Raw genomic sequence first — 23,613 nt, 5'->3', positions numbered from 1 at the left:
ATCACAAGGTGTGCGATACAATGTGTTAAGGAAAGTATACATGTGATGTTTGATGAATCTCACCACTCATGTGGGAAGGATTCACATGATAAGATTGATCAAGAGGAAGAACAGTCAATTGTCCCTGCTTATGTCATTGACAATGGCACAGCTGAATCTCCAGTTAACATAGAGGAACCTGATTCCTCAATCACAACAACTGAAGTTGAAAACAGAGTTGCTGATGCAGATCAAGGGACCACACATGCAGATAGAGAATCACATTCAGAAATACCTAGACCATCCCACAACAAGGTTCAGGTGTCTAACTAGAAAAACAAAAGTTCACATCCTCTGGAAAATGTGATCACTCCTCTTGATTTAGGAATTCAAACTAGACCAAAGGCAAGAAATGTGCTTGCCTTCTCATCTTTTCTCTCTCAAATTGAGCCCAAGAATATCAAAGAAGCATTAAAGATGCTGATGGGATTACAACCATGCAAGAAGAACTCCATCAATTTGAGAGGAACAGTGTATGGAACCTGGTTCCATGACTTACTGACAGAACTGTTATAGGAACCAGGTGGGTATTCAAAAACAAACTTGATGGAAATACAACTAGAAATAAGGCAAGGCTGGTAGTTCAAGGGTACAATCAGGAATAAGGGATTCACTATGATGGAACATTTGCTCCAGTTTCTCGAATGGAGTCAATCGGAATCCTCATTGCCTCTACGTCTCATATGGAGTTCAAATTGTTCCAAATGGATGTTAAAAGTGCATTTCTGAATAGCTTTCTTAAAGAAGAAGTCTTAGCAACCTCCTGGATTTGAGAATCATGAACATCGTGAGCATGTTTTCAATCTTTACAGGGCACTATATGGGCTAAAGCATGCTCCTTGTGCTTGGTATGAAAGGTTGTCTAAATTTCTTCTAGAAAATGACTTTACAAGAGGAAAAATTGACAACACCTTATTTATGAAGAAACAAGGGTGAAACCTGCTCATTGTGCAAGTCTATGTTGATGACATCATCTTCGGAGCATCAAACGATTCATTGTGTGAGGAATTTGCAAAACTCATGGTGGAAGTGAGTTTGAGATGAGAATGATGGGGAAATTGAATTTTTTCTTGGGTCTACAAGTCAGACAAACTCCTTGGGGCACAATGATAAATCAGCAAAAGTACATCAAAGAGCTTCTGAAGAGATTTGAGATGGAAAGTTCAAAGATCATTAATACACCTATTTCCACTGCCACTCACCTGGATATGGATGAAACTGGTTCTCTACTATCCCTCAAGAGATAACTTTGACTTGATAGGGTATGCTGATACTGACTATGCTAGTTATCTGATGGATAGGAAAAGTACTTCTGGTATGGCACATTTTTTGGGTTCGTGTCTAATCTCACGAGGCACAAGAAAACAAAACTCAGTGGCCTTTTCAACTACAGAAGCTGAGTATGTTGCAGCATAAGAGACAACACTTACTATGTGACAACACTAGTCCTCTCAACATGGCAAAAAATTCAGTTCAATATAAGAGAACAAAGCATATTGATGTGCGACATCACTTCCTCAGAGACAATGTTGAGAAAGGGATCATCTACATGAAGTTTTGTAGCACAAAAGATCAAATTACAGATATCCTCACCAAAGCACGGAGTAGATAGCACTTTGATAAGAATCGCATGGCACTAGGATTGATAAAATCAAGTTGAGGACCTGGTCCCTCGATGATTGGCTATGAAATAAATGTACAGGTAAAATAGCTAAAATGTGCTTTCTGGAGCAGTCTAAATCACCTCTATACCGTTACAGGTAGACACGCATGACGATTATGGAGCAGACAAGTAGCTAATGCATTGCACATTGGTCAAAGTATGAGGTTTACATTTGCACAATCTGTTAGGGAACCTGGCTCTCCCGACACAGGTTAGTAGTTTATCTGTACTCTCATGCACAATTTTTTAAACAGTTGAAACGGTGCCATGTCATCACACTGTCAATTTCTTTGTTTTTCCCAATTTGTGAACCCAAACGTCTCGCTCGTTATGCAGCAACCCGACTACCCAAATTGCCATCCATTCCTAACCGGTCCCTCACCCCTTTTAAATACATCCATTCACAAATAGGGCATTGGATCCCAACTTTTGATATGTGTCCAAGTGTAGATACCATGAGGACAATAGAAAGCAATCCAACCTATATTTTTACCTTCTTGAATAACTTTTGGATAATCCAGAAATAACATGAAGTGCACTATCCTAAACTTGCTTATGATAGAACCTTTATACAATAGAAAAGCACTTCGAGAATGAGCATGTAAACATGCTAATACCACTGGAAAGTACCCTAATAGCATACAGAAGTTGATCAAGAAAAAGAAATAAGTAGGCAGGTGCAGGATCAAACCTTTTGATGTCATTAATCTAGAGCTCTTCTCTTAGCTATCCTAATCCTAAGATTAATGAAACTCAGATGTACCTACAAAGGAAAAAATAATGTTAGCTATAAAATCTTCCACTAAGTTGCCTTCTCTGAACACATGTTGAAATATCACATTGAAGTTGTCCCTCATTTCCTGACCTGAAGTGCTGTGATATATTGTTTTGGAGCATCAAAATTTCTTCTTGTGAATCATACTTTGAGGAATACCTGTATATAGTATTGAAACATTGGGGTGTTTTGCAATACTTGGAACTCATCTCCCTGTTTGCCAAAGGAACTGCCTTGGGCACATCTGATATGGCTATTAAATGACATAGATGTCATGCCTTGACTTTTTGGGCTCATTACACAATCCGTAAAGCAGTCCCCCTTGTAATTATCTCACAGCACATTCTTGCTGCTGAAATCAATATACTACCTTTAACAATAATATTACTAATAATAATAATAATAAATAAATAAATAATTACTCTGCTGATATGTGCATGACTTTGTAAGAATATATAGTGATAATTGGTACGATACTAAAGGACACTGGCTGGTTGGGAAAACACAAAATTCTCGCCTTTGACGCTAAACAACTCAATTTTTCAAACATTTTGAAATATGAGTGTACTTTGAGTGTTTGTCATAGTATGTGGACATATTAATTTTCTTATTTGAGCTACGTGAATATGATTTGGCAGTTGTCACTATTTAGTGTTTCAGATGTGGCATGGACAATTGATTGGTTTTCCTAGGAAATAAGACTTCTCCAATTTGTTTGAGGCGTTTGAATTTATGTAGCTTGCTTTAGAATTTTGCAATTTTTTTATCTCGACGTTTGAGACTTTTGAATTGACATGCCATATAAAGAAAAGGAATGTTTGAAGCATGTCCAAGGTCTAAAGGCTCATGCTTAGTCAGTTAGTTGTTACCTCAGAATTATGTTTCACCTGTTTTCCATGTAACAGAAGTATGTCGATATGACCAATCATATCTAAATATGCATCAATAAAATCCTCGACGTATTGAACAACATGCATCTTGTCTTGACTTAAACCAATTCTAAGGCTTGAAAAGAAAGATCCTGCTGCGGAATGATTTGTTATATCTTCATTTTTTCATTCTGCTTTTTTTTTTTTAATTTCTATCTTGATTTGTCATAGGTTTATTTTGGTCCCAATGTTTACTGTTCTAAACTAGAATAAAGTAATAATACGAGGACCAAATGTACTTTTTCCCCAAATGAAATTTTGACAATTAATGAGCCGATAGTATAGGCTTTATTTTTTAAGTATAAAAATGAACTTCTTTATTTTTGGAAAATTTTAAACAGTTCTAGAGATAAAGCATCTTAATTTTGGTTTGAGCCGGAAGGAGAAAGGTTTATACATCTCTCCTTATAAAACTTGCCCCATGAATCCAATGGTAAGACGGTTCTCTCGTCAAAAAAATGCAGATTTTCAATACTTTTCTCCTTTACCAAAGTTGTAAAGAGATCCGACTCTCCTGTTACCTTCCTCTAGCCATGGTCACTGTGTACGGTCAAAATCGATTGAGTCAGTCGTACGGATTGGTCGAGACGATAATGTTTCGATCAAAGGGTATCTGCATGACAAGCTCGGTCGAGGTCCGAAGTAAGGGCGTCGAGCTTCGAGCTCTAAGACCGATCAATGACAAGCTCGGTATCATTATCGAGCTCATATCCAAATCGAACTACGAGGCAAAGCGGAGATTATCGAAGATGCATAGACCGACCAGCACTCACCCCGAATATCGAGACCCCAAGTCAGAATCGAGCTCGAACCAGGGCCGAGGGCTCGATCCAATACCGAGCTCGAGCCAGTATCAAGCTCGCAGATAAGAGCCATTGCAACCGCACTATGGGAGAGAATCTTGACGGAAATCGAGAAAAAGATAATTCATCGTGGGTCCTCCACTATATATTTTTATTATTATAGATAAAGTAGGATCTCACTAATATAAGAGGGGGATGTTAACACATTGAAGGGGCATTGCGTTGCCTTGTTCATCAACATTTCTCTGCCTTATATTTCATTCCATTTGCCAAATATAGAGATTTTTACATTTCACTCTACAATTTGTATCAAGTTATATCACGTGTCCTTAAAACCATACACAAATTTAACTTTATCCGATTTTTCGGGTAAACAGTTTGGCGCCCACCGTGGGGCTAAGGATAACAGTGGTTATTTAATACGAATCTGAAGAAACACACTGTTGTGTTTTACGCTCGGTTCCGAAAATATCGTGGATTTCGGATTAGCAACGACTAACTACCAATCAAATGGCTTCACCAATCGACAACTGAGCCGGTCTTCAAGATGAGAACAATAACTTGACATCCAGTACCGAAAGGCCACTTGTAAATGTCGTTGGAGCACGAATCGGAGCGCCAATAGATATCAATTCGCATGTAGCCATTGAGGCAGACCTCCATGCTGAACCCGAGAATGACATCCATGGTGGCACTCGGTCTGCAGCTCGAGATACCCATAACGTCGAGGAAAACGGCGCTAGCTTGCGTATGATTTTTAAAATGTTGCAAGCCCAATAGGCAACAATAGCTCAGTTGCAGAGCCAAACCCAGCTACAAAGCAGGCCGGAGCCCAGTCCACCTCGAGAAATCACCCACAGAACGGAGCCAGCCATAGTGAAGTCAAATGAGCAAGAATTGGGGACTACTCCCGAAATTGCTAAATTGATCGAGGAACTCACAAAGCGAGTCGAAGCCAATGATAAAAAAAGTAGAAACTTATAACTCTAGGGTCGATCAGATCCCGGGAGCTCCACCAATGATAAAAGGGTTGGATTCCAAACAATCCATGCAAAAACCTTTTCCCTCGAGCGCGGCCCCAAAACCAATCCCTAAAAAATTCCGTATGTCCGAAATACCCAAATATAACGGAACGACCGAACCCAACGAGCACGACACTTCTTACACGTGTGCCATCAAGGGAAATGATTTGGAAGATGATGAGATCGAATTTGTATTATTGAAAATATTCGGTGAAACCATGTCAAATGGGGCAATGGTATGGTATCATAATTAACCATCTAACTCTATTGATTCTTTTGCTATGCTTGCAGATTGCTTCGTAAAAGCACATGCCGGAGCCATAAAGTTTGAAACCAGAATGTAGGACCTGTTCAAGGTAATACAAAAGGATAACGAGATGCTAAGGGAGTTCGTATCTCGTTTTCAAATGGAACGAATGGATCTGCCACCAGTCACAGACGATTGGGCTGTTCAAGCTTTCACTCAAGGTCTAAACGAGCGGAGCTTGATGGCTTCACGGTGGCTGAAGCAAAATCTGATCGAGTACCAAGCTATTACTTAGACCGACGTGCACAATCGATATCAATCCAAAATAAGAGTCGAAGATGACCAGTTGATTTCTAGGTCCGTTACTAAAAGAACTACCAAGAAAAGGTCGACCAGGGATCGATACCGGCCATATAGCAAAAATCCTCCAAACCCGGTCTGATAAAATGGCAATCAACTACCAAGCAATTAGAACGTGTAACGCCTAAAACGATACCATTGCTGAGTATCCGAGGCCTCTTTAAAATCAACCTCGTATACTGGGGGACTTTATCATTGAACGTATCTGTGATAATTATCAAGTTCGGTGTAAAGGAAGTTACTTTGTTATTTCATGACAAACAGTGTCTCGACAGGAAACGTTGTAAGATAAAAATAGTCAAAACGAACCATGTTTGTTGTTGGCCCGAGCCCTGATGCAAAACATGAAAACATGTATAATGACTTGCAAAGAAAGCCCTCTTCTTTACCGATATCCTATGTTCAAGATTTATTATGCAAACAGGATCGAGTTCGAGCAAGCACTCACTCGATCACTAAGCCTACGGGCTACTTTTATTTCGAGTTCGAGCAAGCACTCACTCGACCATTATGCCTACGGGCTACATTAAATCGAGTTCGAATCATTCACTCGACTACTAAGCCTACGAGCTACTTTTATTTCGAGTTCGAGCAAGTACTCACTCGACCATTACGCCTACGGGCTACATTACATCGAGTTCGAATCATTCACTCGACTACTAATCCTATGGGCTACTTTTATTTCGAGTTCGAGTAAGTACTCACTCGACCATTATGCCTACGGGGTACATTACATCGAGTTCGAATCATTCACTAGACTACTAAGCCTGCAGGCTACTTTTATTTCGAGCTCGAGCAAGCACTCACTCGACCATTACGCCTACGGGCTACATTACATCGAGTTCGAATCATTCACTCGACTACTAATCCTACGGGCTATTTTTAGTCGAATTAGAGCAAGCACTCACTCGACCATTATGCCTACGGGCTACATTACATCGATTTCGAATCATTCACTCGACTACTAAGCCTACGGGCTACTTTTATTTCGAGTTCGAGCAAGCACTCACTCGACCATTACGCCTACGGGCTACATTGCATCGAGTTCGAATCATTCACTAAGCCTATGTGCTACTTTTATTTCTAATTCAAGCAAGCACTCACTCGACCATTACTCCTACGGGCTACATTACTTCAAGTAAAATTACTCATTTCTTCGAATTCAAACGAACACTTGACTACTTAAGGCTGAAGGATGTTCGAGCCCGATAAAGCAAAGGGGACTATCCACAAGGCCCAAAGGCAACCGAGATTAAAATTCAATCTATCTATTTACCTTGAAAGGCTATTTTGCTTCAAAAGGAAGAAAGATTTATATTTACAAATTTTTTGTACAGTGGCGGCTACTCTGCCAAAAAGAATTTCTACATACAAAAACTGAAAGCGGTATCAAAAGAATGCAGCAAACGACCTAAGGCCCTAAATGACTCAATCTTCATCAGAGGTCGTATTCTCGGCATCGTCCTCATCTTCAAACTCCCCCGAGTCATCGGAGTCCTCCTCAGGAAAGGCCAACCTTAGAGCTTTGTTCTCCTCCGCCCTGGCGACTTCAATCTCGTCCCCAATATCGAAGCCCTAAGCTCTGACCTCCTCGAGAGCTTCTCTCCGAGCTTTCCATTTTTCATGTTCGACCATGCTCTCAGCTTTGGCTTGGTTAACCTCAACATCGATCCTGAACAGAGCCACTTTGGCATCAGCTCTTTTATTGACCTCGATCACCTCAGACTTTCAACCCATTGTTTAAGATCTGGGATCGGTTCCGGCATTCGATCTACGACTGTGATAAAAAAAGAAAAATGGATCAACAAAATAAAAGGCAATCACAAAATCAAAACGGGCAAAAGAGAAACGTTAACTCACGGCTCATATTCCATTTCTCGGGAAATGGAAAGTCATCGACAGGGATCAGGTCAGAGGTTTTGATTCAAACAAAACGGCCTATCCAACCCCGATTCCGAGTCTTGTCTATGCTCGAGAATGGCACTTTGGTTGCTCGGCGAGAAAGCTTGATCAACCCTCCTCGATAAAGTCGGGGACTGTAAAGGCGCATAAGATGATCGAGGGTGAAGATACGCCCCTCGACCTTTCTCGAGAAAAATCGAAGAAGAATCACTATCCTCCAAAAGGAAGGGTGGATTTGGCTGAGGGTCACATCGTACCTCTTACAAAAGGCAACGATGACTGGGTCTAGAGGTCCCAACGTGAAAGGATAAGTGTAAACACTTAAAAACTCTTCGACGTGGGCAGTAATTGATTCATCAGGCGATGGGATTACTATGAGTTTATTATCCCAGTTGCATTCTTGTATGACTTTATCGAGAACTTTTTCGGTAATTGAACATTAGTACCTCGACATCGGCTCACACCGACCTGATATCGGAGAAGGCTTTTCAATTTTAAAATCACCTACAGTCAAACACCCTACCGGGATGAATTCCTCAGGGCGGGGCTCTTCCACATCCTTGCCACCAGCGGGTTGAGATGAAGAAGCGGTCTTTTTTTGCGGAATAGTTTTAGACGTTTTTGCCATTTAAAATTTCGTGAACAAAGAACGAGAGTATTTGGTGTCTTAATAAAGAGTTTGCAGTAAAACTCACAGATTTGCAGGAAGAAAACTCAGAAAAGACGAAAAGAAACTTAGAAAATTTGGAAGATTGAAGACGTAAAAGTGATGAATGGTGGAAGGAAAGGCTATATAGATTGAATCAATGATGGTTCAATATCAGCGGTGGCCGACCACCATCTGACACACATTAAATGCCTTGGTAAAACCGAACCGATGGGACAACTCTCACATACATCATGGTCGGGATCGATGTAAATGTCAGCATATATCTGATCGATCTGTTGGGAAGTCATATCGTTTCTCGCCACATCCTTTTCTGAGAAACGAGGGGACTATCTGTGTACAGTCAAAACCTATTGAGTCAGTCGTACGGACTGGTCGAGATGATAATGTTTCGATCAAAGGGTATCTGCATGACAAGCTTGGTCGAGGTCCAAAGTAAGGGCGTCGAGCTTCGAGCTCTAAGACCGATCAATGACAAGCTCGGTATCATTATCGAGCTCATATCCAAATCGAACTACGAGGCAAAGCGGAGATTATCGAAGATGCATAGACTGACCAGCACTCACCCCGAATATCGAGACCTCAAGTAAGAATCGAGCTCTTACCAAGGCTGAGGGCTCGATCCAATACCAAGCACGAGCCAGTATTGAGCTCGCAGACAAGAGTCGTTGTAACCGCACTATGGGAGAGAATCTTGGCGGAAATCGAGGAAAAGATAATTCATCGTAGGTCCTCCACTATATATTTTTATTATTATAGATAAAGTAGGATCTCACTAATATAAGAGGGGGATGTTAACACATTGAAGGGGCATTGCGTTGCCTTGTTCATCAATATTTCCTTTTTCTCTGCCTTATATTTCATTCGATTTGCCAAATATAGAGATTTTTACATTTCACTCTACAATTTGTATCAAGTTATATCATGTGTCCTTAAAACCATGCACAAATTTAACTCTATCCGATTTTTCGGGTAAACGGTCACCAAAAACAAGATTCAAAAATTATGACTAGAAAGTGTATAACTTTTCCTAATTAGCTAGCCATTTTCTCTTGAATTGCGAATGGCACTGATCCAACCCATAAATTTCCATTTATTTCACACTTCACTGACAAAGTTTCATACATGGCCATCTTCACTAAGTAGGCGTTTGGACATAAGAATTGTAAAATTCTAAAATAGGGGGAAATTTTTTTAAAAATAAAAATGGTATTGAAATTTAAAGTTGTGTTTGGACATGAATATAATTTTGGGTTGTTTTTGAAGTTTTGTGAGTGAAAATTCTGAAAACTGCTTTTTGAAGTTTTTCAAATTTTCGAAAATTTTTAAAATTTATCTTCAAGTGAAAATTAGAAATTTTATGAACAAATACTGATTCCGAAAAAAGTGAATTTGTTTTGAAAAAAAGGAAAAATTTTCTTATGTCCAAACGGGCTCTAAGTCTAACTGATAAACAACCCCTACAAAGACCAAGACCTGCCAAGTAAGAATGGGATTTAGTAATATCAAAGATTTTAGCTAAACTATTTCTAATCCAAGTTTGGGAGAGGACCCCTGTCACGTCTCAAACTACCCCTAAACGTGACTGGTACCTATCTAACACTACCCGCTAGGTAAACTAGCTCTTGTACTCTTAACCTTTTATATAAGCATTGAGAGAAATATGCCCTAGCCCAAATCAAACACATTAAATATTACTAAATACAAAACAATTATCCACTAAAATCATAATTTATTATTTATAAATTCTAATGAGCACTCAAATAATAAATCTCTAGCCCAAATTTCATACTAAGACCATGGAGCATCTAACAGAGTAATAGAAGTTTGACTGACGGGCATGCAGACCCGAAAGAAATAATAGACATAAGATAGATGGAGCTGAAACAGCAGCCTCCACGAATAATGCGGCGGCTTACCTCAGGAATAGTATCCACTCAACGAACTTGTTAGCCACTGGCCTCATCCTCGACAACAATATCTACATGGACATACAGGTAAGGAGTGAGTTATACGTAAATATAACCCAGTAAGATCCTCGACCCGCCACTTTGAATACCTCTGGAACAAGTGTTAGAAAATACAAACACACCATAATAAGAAAAATATACTAAACGCAATAATTATAATATCAGTAGAGTTAAAATACAATTAACCAACAAGAACACATATCTCAACCCACTACATACTAAGGACTTGTCATAACTACATCGAAACAAATTAACCAACACCTCTATAAGTCCACAACTGCACCATAATGCCTCAAATATGTAATAGAGCATACACAATGCTCACTGAAGTATACACAATGCTCCAAATATATATATCAAGAAGCATACACAATGCTCAGGTGATGTACAAAGGCATACACAATGCCCCAACATCATGGATCACAATCGTACCAAACTATCAAACTCAACAAGGTAAGGGTAAGGTCTGCGTACACACTACCTTCTCCAGACCCCACACTGTGGGATAATACTGGGTATGTTGTTATTGTTGTTGTTGTTGTTGTTGTTGTTGTTTTATTTCTGAGATGGTTGGTGTCCTTATGAGAGTATTGGCTTGGTAATCTGTTAGTCTATTGAGGACACCACAATTAAGGTCTTTTTGATATCCCACTCGGTATCTGATATCTGTATTGGGGCCAGGGACGAATCTACTAAGGAGGGATGGGGTGGCACGCCACCCGCACACCTCGGTCAGGAGACACTACATATATACGTATATGTGTATGAAAAATATTATAAATATATATATGGTGGCACCGACATTAACAAATGACCATTTGGTCCTTATCATACTGCATGACTTCTAGTAATTCCCCCTACTAGCCACACACATCAAGTCACCCTTATCTCACCACATGCGTTTCAACACTCAGACCTTATACAACCGCATGTGTATCAATATCATAATATATCACAATTTGCATCTCATGTGCCCAAATATTTCAACTTGCCAAAATAAATCAACAACAATATTTTTTCATAACAAAGAGCTCACGGCTCCATCACAATGAGTACAAACAAATCTCACAAAATATTCGGGAATAAATAACTCAGCAAAAATAATATTTTAAAATTTTTAACACATTGCCTCCGTACCAAATTTAAAATATCAAATACTTTACATTAATAATATTTAAATTAAAGAAATTCAACCTTCAAATAATGCACAGAATAAAAGAAACCAAGTTTCAACTAAACAGGTAAAACAATTAGCAGAAAAAGGTCAAGCAAATTTAAAGTATAAAAATCAGATCAATGATGAAGAATATAACAAAATAAAATAATTTAATTAATATGCACAGTGATCTACACAATTAAAAAACATAATCTTCCACAGTTAGCCTGTGTACTCACACGTCACCTCGTGTACACGATTTTCAACACATTACAATTTTCACATCAATACCAATCCTAGGAAAAATTTCCCCCACACAAGGTTAGACAAGTCACTTACCTCGACTTGCTCCAATTTAATCCACTAGTAGGCCTTTTCCTCAATTATCCAACTATGAATGGCTCGACTCTAGCCAAAATAATTCGATACAGTCAACAAAAACTATAGGAATCAATTTCAGAAGAAAATACTATATTTTTCAATAAAATCCGAAATTAACTCAAACTTTGTCTGTGGGGCCCACGTCTAACTACGAGTCTAACCATACCAAAATTGCTAAATTTAGATAACAATTTCGCCCTCAAATCCTCAAATTTATCTAAGAGGGTTTTCAAACTTTTTCAACTTAATTCACCAATTAAATGATAAAAACAGTGATGGATTCGGGTAATCTAACCAAATTTGAGTTAAGAACACTTACCCCGATGTTTTCTCTGAAGATCTCCCGAAAATCGCCTCTCCCCAAGCTCCAATACATCAAAAATGGAAAATGGGACAAACTTAAACTCTCTGCTCATACATTTCTTCTTCACGAACGCGGTCAGTGCCTCGCGTTCGTGAAGCACAAAAATGTGCTGCCCAACTTTCCTCTTCACGAACGTGAGGGCTCACTCGCGAACGCGATGCCTTACCAAACCTGGCCTTCACGAACGCGATCCCTCCTTCGCAAACGCGAAGCTTTAATACCCAATAACCCAGCTTGGACTCGCCCTTCTACGCGAACGCGAACACTTTCGCGCGTTCGCGATGAACACTTCCATCACCCTTCATGAATGCGGTCCCTTCTTTGCGAATGTGGGGAGAAATTTCTCGCGTGCCCCAGTTCCCCTTCGCGAACGGGAAACCTCTCTCGCGAACACGAAAAAGGAAACCAGAGCTGGACACCAGAAATCCTTCAGTTGTTCCCAAGTCCGAAAATGACCCGTTAACCTTCCGAAACTCACCCAAGGCCTTCGGGACCTCAACCAAATACACCAACCAGTCCTAAAATATCATACATACTTAGTAGAAGCCTCAAATCACATCAACTAATGCTAAAATCACAAATCACACCCCAAATTCAAGGTTAATGAAACTTAAAAATTTCCAACTTCTACATTCGATGCCGAAACCTATCAAATCAAGTCCGATTGACCTCAAATTTTACACACAAGTCATAAATGAAATAACAAAGTTATGAAAATTTTCGGAACTAGATTCCGACCCCGATATCAAAAAGTCAACTCCCCGGTCAAACTTCCAAACTTAAATTCTTATTTTAGCTATTTCAAGCCTAATTTAAATACGGACTTCCACATAAAATTTCGATCACGCTCCTAAGTCCAAAATAACCATACGGAGCTGTTGGAATCATCAAAATTCTATTCTGGGGTCGTTTACACATAGGTTGACATCCAGTCAACCTTTTCAACTTACGGTTTTGACTTTGGAACTCAGTATTCCAATTCATTCTAAAAACCTCATCGGACCCGAACTAATTACCCCAGCAAGTCATATAACAGTTATAAAGTATAGAATGAGCAATAAATAGGGAAATGAGGCTACAACTTTTAAAATGACTAGCCGGGTCGTTACATCCTCCCCCTCTTAAACAAACGTTAGTCCTTGAACGGGTTTAGAATTTTACCTGGAGTGGTGAAAAGATGAGGATAACAGTTGCACATATCATGGTCGGTCTCCCAAGTCGCCTCCTCGTCCAGATGACCCCTCCACTGTACTTTTACTGAGGCGATTCTCTTTGATCTCAACTTTCTAACATGTCTGTCCAGAATAGCCACTGGTTTCTTAACGTAAGATATATCCTTGTCCAACTGGACTGAGCTGAAGTCTAACACATGAGATGGATTGCCGTGATACTTACGGAGCATCGAAACATGGAACACTGGATGAACTGCAGTGAGATTAGGTGGTAGTGCAAGTCTATAAGCCACCTCTCCAACTCTCTCAAGAATCTCAAAATGTCTGATATACCTCGGGCTCAACTTGCCCTTCTTTCCGAACCTCATAACACCCTTCATGGTCGAAACTCAGAGCAATACCCGCTCACCAACCATGAATGCAACATCATGAACCTTCCGATCTGCATAACTATTTTGTCTAGATTGGGCTGTACAAAGTCGATCCTGAATCAATTTAACCTTTTTCAGAGCATCTTGAACCAAGTCCGTACCCAATAGTATAGCTTCGCCCGGCTCAAACCACCCCACTGGAGACCGGCATTGCCTACCATATAAGGCCTCATATCGCGCCATCTGAATGCTCGACTGATAACTGTTGTTGTAAGAAAACTCCGCAAGTTGCAAGAACTAATCCCAAGAACCCCCAAAATCTATCACACCAGCACGGAGCATATCCTCCAGTATCTGAATAGTGCGGTCGGACTGTCCGTCCGTCTGAGGGTGAAATATTGTTCTCAACTCAACCCGAGTACCTAACTCCTGCTCTACAGCCCTCCATAACCATGATGTAAATTGTGTACCCGGTCATAGGTGATGGATACCGGTACGCCATGAAGCTTGGCGATCTCACGGATATAAATTCGAGCCAATTGCTCGGAAGAATAGGTAGTCATCACAGGAATGAAATGAGTTGACTTGGTCAGCCTATCCACAATCACCCATACTGCATCAAACATCCGCTGAGTCCATGGGAGTCCAACAACGAAATCCATAGTGATCCGTTCCCATTTCCACTCCGGAATCTCTAACTTCTGAAGCAACCCACCTGGCCGCTGGTGCTCATACTTGTCATGAACCAAAATTCCCACCACAGGCGTCTTGATGGCACCTAGTCTATAAGACTAGGTAAGCCGTCACGATGCCTATGGTGGGAATTTTGGGTCGTGACAATTGGTATCAGAGCTCTAGGTTCATAGGTTCTATGAGTCACGAATGAGTCTAGTTTAATCTTGTGGATCGGTACGGAGATGTTTGTACTTATCTTCGAGAGGCTACAGAACTGTTAGTAAATTTCCACATCTTTCATTCATGTCATGCGGAATTTGTTGAATTTGAAATTTGAGCCTTTGTATCTCTATTCTCTTACAGATGGTGAGGATACATGCAACCAGGTTATTTGAGCAGGCATCCGCACATACTGTTAGGGATGCAAGACGCCAGGCCCGAGGTAGAGGTAGAGGAAGGGCACGTGCCGCGACAAGAGCACCTGTCAGAACAACAGTGGAGAAGCCATTAGTAGCTTCAGTTGGGGGACAAGTACCAGAAGCACTTGTTGTTACCCCCGGAAATCAAGAGATGTTGGCATAATTTCTGAGTATGTTCGGTACATTAACCCATGCGATATTGATCTCTGTTGCACCAAATATTCCGCAGATTAGGGGAGTAGCTCCGACTCCTACCATAACTCCAGAGTGGCAGGTTCACGTTGGTCAGGTTTTGGGTGTAGTACCGGTACAACCCGTTATTCCAGTTCGGCCTGAGGTCAGGACAGAGGCATCAGAAGAAGAACAAAAGAGACTTGAAAGGTTTAAGAGGTATAGTCCACCTACTTTCAGTGGCACAGCTACAGAGGATACCCAAGGATTTCTAGAAAATTGTCACCATATTCTTCGCCCCATGAGTGTTGTCGAAGTGAGCGGAGTTTCCTTTAATACATTTCAACCACCACCGGTTATCCCAGATCAGGACCAAGTTCCAGTTGTTGATGCACCAGCTCAGGCACCACCTGTGCCTATTATGATTCCAGGACTTCAAGAGGCCCTAGCTTAGATTCTAACAACGTGTACTGGCCTTGATCAGGTTGTCTCTATTTCGACGGCCGCAACCACTTCTTAGGCCAGGGGAGGCACTCAGACTCCCATCGCTCGAACACCCGAGCAGGTTATTCAGGGACTTTAGACACTAGAGACACTGCTAGCCCAGCCGGTTACTGTTGCTCATGATTATGTGGTTCCTGCTATGCCTGAGGATGATCAGCGTAGGTTGGAGAGGTTTGGGAGACTTCAGCCACCACCTTTCAGTGGCACAGAGAGAGAGGATGCTCAAGACTTTTTGGACAGGTGTCAGAGGATACTCCGTACTACTGGTATTTTGGAGACTTGTGGGGTCTCATTCACTACCTTTCAGTTTTATGGGGCTCCACTCAAATGGTGGGAGACTTACGAGAGATGTAGGCCTATTAGCGCAGTACCCCTTACTTGGCAGCAGTTCTCCATGGTCTTTTTGGAGAAGTTCGTGCCTCGATCCCACAGAGAGGAGCTGCGCAAACAGTTTGAGCGGCTTCGCTAGGATGATATGTCTGTGACACAGTATGAGATGCGGTTCTATGAGTTGGCCTGTCATGCTATCTGGTTGGTTTCCACAGACATAGAGAGGATCATGAGGTTTATTGATGGCCTAACTTATCAGCTACAGTTGCTCATGACCAGGGAGCGGGTTTCGGGTGCTACCTTTGATGAGGTTGTCGACATTGATTGGCAGATTGAGATGGTTCGCGGTTAGGAAAGGGTTGAGCGGGAGGCCAAGAGGCCTCGTGGTCAGGGTGGATTCAGCGGTGCTCTTTTTGGGGGTCAGTTCCAGCACGGTAGAGGTCGTCATTTCAGACAGGCTCAGTCAGCTCGGCCATGGTTCTCACAGTTCTCATCAGGGAACCTCATCACTTAGTGCCCTTCCAGTTCAGAGTTCGTCCCGTGCTTCACCTGTTCAGGGCTCTTCCATGCCAGGTTCTTCTACCAGACATCCCGGTGCTAGGGGTTCCCTTCAGTTTCTGCCGCCAGCACCAGAGAGTTGTTTTGAGTGTAGGGAGCTTGGGCATATGTGGAGGCAGTGTCCTTTTCGTCATGGAGGTGTATCTCAGTAGAGGAGTCAGCCTCCGACTACAGCATCAGTTACCTCACCACCCGCCCAGTCAGCTCTGGGTGGAGGTTAGTCAGATAGGGGTTGCCCTAGAGGGGGAGACAGATCACGGGGTGGTCAGGCCCATGGGACCCTGATCGCCTTAAATTCTTTCGGTCATGAAAAACAACATAAGGAACTATAGTCATCGCCCTACATCTGCCCGGGCCCCCAGACCCAGATCACCTTAAATTTTTTCGGGTCATATAAAATGTCCTGAAACCATTGTCACCGCCCAACCATGACCGTTCCAAGTTTTTTGGCATTTTACGGCTATAAAATCGAAATTCTGCGAGATTTCTTGATTTTCGTGTGCTATAACCCATGCCTTCCGCATGGACCCGAGCCCCCTGGACCCTAATCTCCTTCAATTTTTTCGGGCCATCAAAAATGACCTAAGGAACTTTAGTCACCGCCTTGCCACGACCATTCAAAGTTTGTTTGCCATTTAACTGCTATATAACTGGAATTCCACTCGATACCCTGATTTTCATGTGTTATAGCTCACACTTTTTGCATTGTCCCTGCCCCCTAGACTGGGATCGCCTTAAATATTTTTGGGCCATAATAAATGACCTAAGGAACCATAGTCACCACCCCTCCATGACCGTTCCAAGTGTTTTGCTATTTTACGTCCATAAAATTGGAATTTCGCACGATTCCTTAATTTTTGTATGCTATATCCAACGCCTTCCGCATGGGCCCTGGCCTCGGGGCCCTGATCGTCTCAATGGTTTTTTAAACAATCAAAAATGACCTAAGATACCATAGTCACTGCCTCTCTATGACCGTTCTATGTTTTCTGGCGGTTTACTGCCATAAAACTAGAATTTTTCGAGCCCGAGCCCATCGACCCGGAATGCCATAATTTTTTCCGGGCTGTCAAAAATGATCTAAGTAACCATAGTCACCATCCCACCATAACCGTTCCAAATCTTTTGACGTTTTACGGCCATAAAACTGGAATTCCACCTGATTCCCTGATTTTCGTGTGCTATAGCCCACTCCTTCCGCATGGGCCCTGGCCCACAGACGTGGATCACCTTAAATTTTTTCAGGCCATCACAAACGACCTAAGGAAATATAGTCACCATCCAGCCATGACCGTTCCATCTTATTTGGCATTTTACGGCCATAAAACTGGAATTACGCCCGATTGCTTACTTTTCATATGCTATAGCCCACGCCTTCTGCATGTGCCAGGTCCTCCGGACCCGGATCGCCTTAAATTTTTTCGGGACATCAAAAATGACCTACGGAACCATAATCGCCGCCCTGCCATGACCGTTAGGTTTTTTGTGCTTTACGTCCATAAAATTGGAATTCCGCCTGAATTTTTGTTATCGTGTGCTATAGCACACGCCTTCAGCATGGGCTTGTGTCCCCCGACCCAGATAACCTTAAATATTTTTGGGTCATGATAAATGACCTAAGGAACCATAGTTGCTTCCTCGCCATGACCGTTCCAAATTTTTGGCGTTTTACGGCCATAAAATTGGAATTCAGTCTTATTTCCTAACTTTCGTATGCTATAGCTCATGCCTTTCGCATGTTTTTTGGTGTTTTATGATCATAAAAATGGAATTCAACCCATTTACCTAATATTTGTGTGCTATAGCCAACGCCTTCCACTTGGGCGTGGGCCTCGGGACCCTGATCGCCTCAAATATTTTCGAGCAATCAAAAACGACCTAAGAAACCATAGTCACCGCCCCGCCATAACCATTCCAAATTATTTTGACATTTTACGGCCATAAAATTAGAATCCCCCCAGATTCCCTAATTTTCATGTGCTTATAGTCCACACCTTGTGAATGGACCTGGGCCACCGGACCTGTTCCGCCTTATATTTTTCAGGGTCATAAAGAATATCCTGAAACCATTGTCACTGCCCAACCATGACCGTTCCAAGTTTTTTGGAATTTTACGACTATAAAATCAAAATTCTGCTAGATTCCTTGAGATTTGTGCGCTATACCCCATGCCTTCCTCATGGACCCGAGCCTCCTGAACCCTGATCGCCTTAAATGTTTTTCAAGCCATCAAAAATGACCTAAGGAACTATAGCCGCCGCCCTGCCACAACCGTTCAAAGTTTGTTTGCCATTTAGCTACCATATAACTAGAATTTTGCCTGATACCCTGATGTTCATGTGCTATATACCACGCTTTCCGCATAGGCCTGGGCCCTTTGGACCTGGATCGCCTTAAATATTTCTGGGCCATCAAAAATGACCTAAGGAACCATAGTCGCCGCTCTACCATGACAGTTCCAAGTAATTTGCCATTTTACAACCATAAAATTGGAACTTCGCCCGATTCCCTAATTTTTCTATGCTATAGCCAACGCCTTACGCATGGGACGGGGCCTCGGGACCCTAATCACCTCAAAGTTTTTGAGCTTTCAAAAACTACCTAAGATACCATAGTTACTGTCTCGCCATGGGCGGTTTACTACCATAAAACTAGAATTTTGCGGGCCCGAGCCCATGGACCCGGAATGCCTTAATTTTTTTCGGGCCAACGAAAATGAACTAAGGAACCATAGTCACCTCCCCTCCATGAGCATTCCAAATCTTTTGACGTTTTACGGCCATAAAACTGGAATTCCGCCTGATTCCCTAATTTTCGTGTGCTATAGCCCACTCCTTCTGCATGGGCCCTGGCGCCCATACCTGGATCGCCTTAAATTTTTCTAGGCCATCAAAAATGACCTAAGAAAACATAGTCACCGTCCATACAAGACCGTTCTATATTCTTTGGTATTTTACGGCCATAAAACAGGAATTACACTCGATTCCTTAATTTTCGTGTCCTATAGCCCACGACTTCCGCATGGGCTAAGTCCTCCAGACCCGAATCGCCTTAAAATTTTCTGGGCCATCAAAAATTACCTACTAAACCATAGTCGATGCCTCGCCATGACCGTTAGTTTTTTTGTGTTTTACGTCCATAAAATTAGAATTCCGCCCGATTCCTTAATTATCGTGTGCTATATCCTACGCCTTCCGCATGGGCCCTTGTCCCCCGACTTGGATCGTCTTAAATATTTCTGGGCCATCATAAATGACCTAAGGAACCATACTCATCACCCCGCCATGACCGTTCCAAGGTTTTTGGCATTTTACGACCATAGAACTAGAATTTAACCAGATTCTCTGACTTTCGTATGATATAGCCCATGCCTTTAGCATGGGCCCAAGCCCCCGGACCCAGATTGCCTTAAAATTTATCATGCTGTATAAATGACCTAAAGAACCATAGCCACTACCATGCCATGTGCATTTCAAGATTTCTGGCATTTTTCATTCATAAAACTGAAATTTCTCCCGATTCTCTGATTTTCGTGTGCTATAGCCCATGCCTTCCTCATGGGTCCGGGCTAGTGGACCTGGATCTACTTAAATTTTTTTGGGCTATAAAAAATGACCTGAGAAAACATAGTCTCCGTCCATCCAAGACTGTTTTATATTTTACGGCGTTTTACGGCCATAAAACTAAAATTACGCCTGATTCCTTAATTTTCGTGTCCTATAGCCCACGACTTCCGCATGGGCCAGGTCTTCCGGACTCGGATCGCCTTAAAATTGTCTGGGCCATCAAAAGTGACCTACTGAACCATAGTCAATGCCTCGCCATGACCGTTAATTGTTTTTTTGTTTTACGTCCATAAAATTAGAGTTCTGCCCGATTCTATAATTATCTTTGTGCTATAGCCCACGCCTTCTGCATGGGCCCGTGTCCCCCTACTCAGATCGCCTTAAATTTTTTTGGGCCATCATAAATGACCTAAGGAACCATACTCATCACCCCGCCATGACCGTTCCAAGGTTTTTGGCATTTTACGGCCATAAAATTGGAATTTCGCCCGATTCCCTAATATTTTATGATATAGCCAACGCTTCCCGCATGGGCCCGGGCCTCGGGACCCTGATCGCCTGAAATATTTTTGAGAAATCAAAAACTACCTAAGATACCATAGTCACTGCCTTGCCATGGGCGGTTTACTGCCATAAAACTAGAATTTTGCGTGCCCGAGCCCATGGACCTGTAATGCCTTAAATTTTTTCGGGCCATAGAAAATGAACTAAGGAACCATAGTCACCTCCCATCCATGAACTATCCAAATGTTTTGACTTTTTACCTGCCATAAACCTGGATTTCCGCATGATTCCCAGATTTTCGTGTGCTATAGCCCACTCCTTTCGCATGGGCCCTGGCGCCTGGACCCGGATGTCTTTAAATTTTTCCGGGCCATAAAAAATTACCTGAAACCATTGTCGCCGTCCCACCATCACTGTTTCAAATATTTTGGCATTTTACGACCATAAAACTAGATTTTCGCCTGATTCCCTAGTTTTTGTGTGCTATAGCCCATGTCATCCGCGTGGACCCGGGCCACCCGACCTGGGCTACCCAACATTTTTACGGACCATCGAAAATGACTTAAGGAACATCTCCCCTTTCCCGCCATGACCGTTCCTCATGTTTTGGCAGTTTACGACCATCAAACTGGAATCCGGCCTCATTCGCAGATTTTCGTATCTATGGCCCTCGCCTTCCGCCTGGGCCCAGGCCGCCGATCTAGACCTTCAAAAATGAACTAAGGAACATCGGTCACCGCCCCTCCATGGTTGTTCCTCTTATTTTAGCATTTTACGGCCATAAAATAGGAATTTGGCCCGATTCCCATATCTTCGTGTGCTATACCCTACGCCTTCCGCATAAGCCCGGGCTACCCGGCCCGTACTGTCCAAAATATTTATGGACCATCAAAAACGACCTAAGGGACATCGGTTAGCTGTCCCGCCATGATCTTTCCTCTTTGTTTGGAGTTTTACGGCCATAAAATCGGAATAAGGTCTAATTACCATATTTTCATGTGATATGACCACGCCTTTCGCATGGGCTCGGGACACCCGACCCGGACCGCCCAAAATTATTATAGACCATCAAAAGTGATTTAAGTAACATCGGTCACTGCCCCACCATTATTGTTCCTCGTGTTTAGCATTTTACGACCATAAAACTTGGAACTCGGCCCGATTCCTATATTTTCGTATGCTATAACCCACGACTTTTGTATGGGCCCAGCCTACCCGACCTGGATCGTCCAAAATTTTTACGGACTATCAAAAATGACCTACGGAACATCGGTCTTTGCTCCTCCATGACTGTTCCTCATTTTTTGGCGTTTTACGACAATAAAACTGGAATATAGTCGGATTCCCATATATTCGTGTGTTATAGCCCACGCCTTTCGCGTGCACCCTATACACCCGACCCAGACCGCCCAAAATTAGTACAGACCATCAAAAACGACCTAAGAAACATCTTCCACCGCCCCTCCCTGACCGTTCCTCATGTTTTGCCGTTTTATGGCGATACAACTAGAATTCGGTCTGATTCCCATATTTTCTTGTGCTACAGCCCATCGTCTAAAATATTTACTGACCATTAGAAATGACTTAAGGAACATCGGTCTCTGCCCTCCATGACCGTTCCTCATTTTTTAGCGTTTCACGACCATAAAATAGGAATTGGGCCCGATTCTCAAATCTTCGTGTGCTATACCCTACGCCTTTCGCATAGGCCCGGGCTACCTGACCTGGACTGTCCAAAATATTTACGGACCATCACAAATGACCTAAGGGACATCGGGTCACTGCCCTTCCATGACCTTTCCTCATTTTTTGGAGTTTTACGGCCATAAAATCGGAATACGGTCTGATTACAATATTTTCATATGCTATGCCCACCCCTTTCGCATGGGCTCGGGACACCCGACCCAGACCGCCCAAAATTAGTATAGACCATCAAAAATTACTTAAGTAACATCGGTCACCGCTCCTCCATGACCGTTTTTCATTTTTTGGCGTTATACGGCCATAAAACTATAATTCATCCTGATTCCCATATTTTCATGTGCTATAGCCAATGCTTTCTGCGTGGGGCCGAGACGCATGATCTGGACCGCCCTAAATTATTACGGACCATCAAAATGGACCTAAGGAATGTCGGTCACAGCTCCGCCATGACCGTTCCTCGTGTTTTGGCATTTTACGTCCATAAAACTTGAATTCGACCTCATACCCATATTTTCCCATATTTATAGCACACGCATTCTGCATGGGCCCGGGCAACTCGACCCGGACCGCCCAAAATTACTACGGACCATCACAAAATGACCTAAGGAACGTCGGTCACTGCCCCGCCATGACCGTTCTTCGTTTTACGAGCATAAAACTGGAATTCATCCTAATCCCAAATTTTCGTGTGCCATAGCCCACGCCTTCCGCGTGGGCCCATGCCACCAGTCCCGGACCCCCAAAATTTTTTACGAACCATAACAAACGAACTAAGGAACATTGTTCACCACCATGCCATGATAGTTCCTCGTGTTTTGGAGTTTTACGACCATAAAACAGGAATTTGGACCGGTACCAATATTTTCGTGTGTTATGCCCACGCCTTCCGTATAGCCCCGGGCTGCCCGATCCGGAATGCCCAAAGTTTTTACGAACCATCAAAACGACCTAAGTAACATCGATCACCATCCCTCCATGACCGTTCCTCGTTGTTTTGGCATTTTACGTCCATAAAATTGGAATTCGACCCGATTCCCATATTTTTGTGTGCTATAGCCCACGCTTTCCGCGTGGGCCCAGGCCCCCCCAATCCTGACCACCCAAAATTTTTACGGACCATCTAAAACACCCCAAGGAATATCATTCACTGTCTTGCCATAACCGTTTCTCGTTGTTTGGTGCTTTATGGCAATAATACTGGAATTCGGCCTCATTCCCATATTTTCATGTTCTATAGCCCACGCCTTTTCCACGTGGGCTCGGTTCACAAGACCTGGACAGCGTAAATGTTTTACGGACCTAAGGAACATCTCTTACCGTGATGCCATGTCCGTTCCTTGTTTTTTGGCATTTTATGGCCA

General features: G+C 42.4%; 1 protein-coding gene across 1 annotated transcript in view; it reads right to left on the bottom strand.

Annotated features, from left to right (window-relative positions):
* Positions 1–419: 419 nt before the first annotated feature.
* Positions 420–23,613, bottom strand: part of LOC107821392 (uncharacterized) — a 68,918-nt gene continuing 45,724 nt past the window's right edge. The window contains exon 4 of the mRNA XM_075229060.1: positions 420–614. Within this exon, the coding sequence (XP_075085161.1) occupies positions 420–614 (195 nt within the window). The remainder of the gene's footprint in view (positions 615–23,613) is intronic.

The sequence above is a fragment of the Nicotiana tabacum genome, chromosome 13 (genome assembly GCF_000715075.1).
Source record: "Nicotiana tabacum cultivar K326 chromosome 13, ASM71507v2, whole genome shotgun sequence".
In the NCBI taxonomy this organism is placed as follows: domain Eukaryota; kingdom Viridiplantae; phylum Streptophyta; class Magnoliopsida; order Solanales; family Solanaceae; genus Nicotiana; species Nicotiana tabacum.
Note: the sequence above shows the minus strand (reverse complement) of the source record. Positions and strands in the feature narration are given on the sequence as shown.